Below are 4,795 nucleotides of genomic sequence, written 5' to 3' on the forward strand. Positions count from 1 at the left end.
TATATATATATATATGGAAAGGTGTAAAGAAATAAGAGAGATGACCATTTAAGTCACATGGCTAGACAATTGGGCTCATGAACTCCTTCCCCGCAATTCTCGCCTGACCCCCCCAAACTGGGTTCCCCATTGGAATGATCATTCCCTAGAGGTAAGAAGGCCCCTGATCACAGTCGCCGCACCCCTGACCAGTGTTCCCTCTAAGCCGAGTTCGTGTGAGCTACCTCACAGTTTCTTAGCCTCCGGCTCAGACATTTTTGTCTTCGCTCAGGAAGGAGGGCTCCAGAGCAAACTAATTGATGCAGCAGCCATAATCGCTCGCTCACAACTTTAATGCCAGTAGCTCACAAAGCAGAATTTTTGCTCATGAGTCTCCACAGCTTGGAGGGAGCATCACCCTTAACTGGTCTCCTTTTCACCTTTCATACAGCCGGGGAAACGGTCATCCATCGCCTCCTGGAATGCCTTTGGGTTCATCCAGTTGCCCAGTTGTCCTTTGACTCCTGAAGCAGGGACGGGTATCGTGTCCCTCTGGTCCTCCGTCACGATGACTGTCCGGCTCTCCACACGGGCCACATCCTTAGGGTCAGTCTTGGCCAGCCAGCTACGGGGAGAAAAAGCGAGTGAGCGACTCTTGTTACACCTACAGGCTTGGAGGTAACGTTCCCTAGACTGAGGGCACCGAGGTACAACTATAAGGTTTCCCTTGCTCAAAAGCCAGTCGAATCCGTCTCTAGGGATGCGGTGCTCATCTCCGTTTCCAAGCCGAAGAGCCAGCGCTGTCCGAAGACGTTTCCGTGGTCATGTGTCTGGCATTAGACGCTGAGCCCCACGGAACGCCACTACCTTCCCACCGAAGTGGTACCTATTTATCTACTTGCAATTTCTTGCTTTCAAACTGCTAGGTTGGCAGGAGCTGGGACCAGAGATGGGAACTCACTCCATCACGCGGCACTCGGGTCTCGAAATGCTGAGCTACCGAACTTCCGGTCTGCAGCACAGCGTCTTAACCACTTGGGCCACCACAGCCCGCACAACTATAAAGGTAAAGGTAAAGGTTCCCCTGCTCGAAAGCCAGTCGAATCCGACTCTAGGGTTGCGGTGCTCATCTCCGTTTCAAAGCTGAAGAGGCAGCGCTGTCCGAAGACATTTCCGTGGTCATGTGACTGGCATGACTAAACACCAAGGCACACGGAACGCTGTTCCCTTCCCACCGAAGTGGTACCTATTTATCTACTTGCAATTTCTTGCTTTCGAACTGCTAGGTTGGCAGGAGCGGGAACTAGAGACGGGAGCTCACTCTGTCATGCAGCACACTCGGGTCTCGAACTGCTGAACTACCGACCTTCCACAGCCTGCAGTTCAGCGTCTTAACCACTTGAGCCACCGTGGCATGTAAATGTTCACCAGTAGGTGGCTCCCTACAGCGCTCCCAAGAGGCACTGCAGGCTATCCATTAATAAGGGGGTGGGTCCATGGCTCAGTGGAAGAGCCTCTGCTTGGCACGTAGAAGGTCCCAGGTTCAATCCCTGGCTTTCCACTTAAGGATCTGGCACAAGGTGATGTCAAAGACCTTTATCTGCCTGACACCCTGGAAAGCTGCTGCCACTCTGAGTGAACGATACTGACTTCTGTGGACCAAGGGGTCTGATCCACTATAAGGTAGCTTCATAGCATCATAGAGTTTGAAGGGACCTCCAGGGTCATCTAGTCCAACCCCCTGCATAAGGCAGGAAATCCACAAATGCCTCCCCTCCCCAACACCCAGTGATTGCTGTTCCACACCCAGAAGATGACCAAAAAACCCCCCCTCCAGGATCCCCAGCCAAATGGGCCTGGAGAAAAACTGCCTCCTGACCAGTGTGCTCCCTCTAAGCTGTGGTGTCTTGTGAGCAAAAATTCTACTTTGTGAGCTTCTGGCATTAAAGTTGTGAGCAAACGATTTGGTTGCTGCATCAGTTAGTTTGCTCTGGAGCCATCCTTCTTTTTTAAATCAATTTATTATTATAATAATAATAATTATTATTATTATTTCAAAACAATGCCATACAGTTGCCAGCAAGACAAAAATGTGTGAGCCGGAGGCTGAAAAACTGTTATCTAGCTCACACTAACTCAGATTATAGGGAACACTGTTCCTGACCCCAAGGTGGCAATCAGCATTTCCCTGGGCGTGTAAGAAAGGGCCACGAGAAAGAAAAAGAAGAGGAGGAGGAGGAGATTAGATTTATACCCCGCACTTCACTACCCAAGGGAGTCTCAGAGCAGCTTACAAACTCCTTCCCCTTCCCCCTCCCCACAACAGACACCCTGTGAGGTAAGCGGGGCTGAGAGAGCTCTTACAGAAACTGCTCTTTTTCAAGGACAGCTCCGACAGAACTGTGGCTCGCCCAAGGTCACCCAGCAGGTGCAAGTGGAGGAGTGGGGAATCAAACCCGGCTCTCCCAGATTAAAGTCTGCGCACTGATGCAGCCCTTCCTGCCCTCCCTCTCATGATCTGCCTAAGCTCGCAGAATCAGCACTGCTGTCAGATGGCCGTGGAGCCTCTGCTTGAAAAACCCCAAAGAAGGAGAAGCCCACCACCTCCCGAGCTCTGATGTGCTCTGTTGCATTCTTTCACTACTCCTCCACCCACAGTCAGCCAACAGAGGCACTTACCAATTCTCATACTTGGTCAGGGGTTTTATAACGCCTTCCGACTCCAGCAGGTTTAAGATTTTGACATTCTCCTTCTCGGTCCCGTCGCAAATGTGGACGTTCTCCGGCTGGCAGAGCTGTGCGCCGTGCTCCACAAAGGCTTGCACCGACCGCGAAAGCTTGCTGAGTTCACCGTGGACCACTCGTGGCGCATGGGCCCAGCGCACTGGAACGGCAGACCAGCACTTGAGGGAGGAAGCTCCCAGACTGCAACGGAGGAGGAGAGAGGGAGGATGAGACCGGGAGTGCATTTGTGTAGGCAGAAGGGGACGGGAGGGGCAGGGCAGAAAGAAAGAGACCAGCTGGGTCCTCTCTGATCGGCGACACTTTGCATATCGCGTCCCCTTCCCCGATACGGCTGCTTGCTTGGGCCTGTCTGAACACCCACCAAAGTGTAAATCCTGCACAAGCACGTACAGCATGGGTCTCCAACGGGGTGCCCAGGGGCGACATGGAACCTGCCGACACCTTTCCCAGAGCCCCCTGTAATGATTCCATGTTTTGGTGTGTGTGTTTCTTTAAATGTTGAGTTTGACGGCAGTAATGTAAGAAGAGTGATAAGAGGGAGACAAGTGTGATGTGACTGGCTGATGACTGAGAGTATGGGAGGAGAGATGTCTATGAGGGGATTCTGTGTGTGAAGTTTGAAGAGAGAGCATAGTCTGTGTGACTATGAGAGTTTGAATCTATTCTGTGTGAATACAAGAAACAGTTTTGCCTGTGTGACTATGAGAGATGAATCTATTCTGTGTGAATAAGACAAACAGTTTAGCCTGTGTGGCTATATATATGAGAGAGAGAGAGAGAGATTAGACTGAGTGTCTAAGCCTGTCAGAGTGGAGTTTGGGAATTTGAGAGATTGTTTGTGATGCCAAACTTTGCCAGTTATATTTACAAGTACCTTTCTTCAGCAACAGTTCAAAATAACCAGAAAACTGTTTTGTTCTTTATAAATAAATCAGTTTTTGTTTAAAGTTATCCCAGCAATCAGAATAGTCCTTCCTCGGGGCCACATAGTCCTCTGAAGTTCCCAAAATAGAGAGATTTGGAATTGTTAATTCCTGGTGGCAGCGGAAAACTACTACGTTCATGTACACAGAGTATGCTTAAAGGAGAAACAGTCTCCCCAATAAGCAAGGACCTCACACACCTGGTTTTATTTATTTGTTTGTTTATTTAATTTATACTACCCCAAAAAAATGGGCTCAGGGCAGCTCACAACGTAAAATAAGCAAGGAATAAAAACAGAAAAACAATAAATAGCAATAGCAGATCAACCAAACCCATGCATTATGAAATAATTACCATATGAAACGCCAGTGTCCAGATGGTATCCGGCACAGTAGGACACTGGAAAAAGGTCATAAACAGTGCTGTGGACAGGACAGGGGGGCCAGAATGGATTGAATGCCCGTCAAAAAGCTCCGGTTTTGGGGGGGAAGGTGGGGGCTTGTGCATAGTAGGACTGCACAGATGAGAAGGCCTTGTATTAAACAGAGCTTTAACCTTAAACGTTGAAGTCTTGCTATGAGAGTTATCTATAACCTCTCTCCCTCTTATTTTGTTGTTGACTCCAGAAGCCTGGGAGCTCACCCGTGACTCTCCAAGTTATGCAAAAATGTACCATTTTGACACATGCGTGAGCAGGCGAAATTGCAAAAGTATGCGTGCCTATGCCAGAAGATGCAAAGATATACACAACTCACTATATCTATGTGCTCATGTTTAAGAATGTTAATAAATATCAGCAGAACAGAGTTTGAGTCCTGGGGCATCTTTAAGACTAACAAGGTTTAATTCTGGGTATGAGCTTTCGTGTGCAAGCACACTTCCTCAGATACAGTGGAACAAATTTCCTCAAGCCTTACATATGGAGGGAGGGGGTGAGTCGCCAAGATGGGCTAGTAAGAGTCAAGATGCATAAGTAACTGGGCAATAAGAGAAGAGATTGGATTTATACCCCACCCTTCACTACCCAAAGGAGTCTCAGAGCGGCTTACAAACTCCTTTCCCTTCCCCTCCCTACAGCGGACATCCTGTGAGGTGGGTGGGACTGAGAGAACTTTACCAGAAACGGCTCTTTTCCAAGAACAGCTCT

General features: G+C 48.9%; 1 protein-coding gene across 1 annotated transcript in view; it reads right to left on the minus strand.

Moving 5' to 3' along the window:
• Positions 1–4,795, minus strand: part of PCK2 (phosphoenolpyruvate carboxykinase 2 (mitochondrial)) — a 31,680-nt gene that overhangs the window by 17,760 nt on the left and 9,125 nt on the right. Inside the window, exons 2-3 of the mRNA XM_015413504.1 lie at positions 2,659–2,904; positions 420–604 (exon numbers count right to left, since the gene is read on the minus strand). Coding sequence (XP_015268990.1) covers positions 420–604; positions 2,659–2,904 — 431 coding nt within the window. The remainder of the gene's footprint in view (positions 1–419; positions 605–2,658; positions 2,905–4,795) is intronic.

The sequence above is a fragment of the Gekko japonicus genome, unplaced genomic scaffold, assembly GCF_001447785.1.
Source record: "Gekko japonicus isolate JY-2015 unplaced genomic scaffold, Gekko_japonicus_V1.1 scaffold1098, whole genome shotgun sequence".
NCBI lineage: Eukaryota > Metazoa > Chordata > Lepidosauria > Squamata > Gekkonidae > Gekko > Gekko japonicus.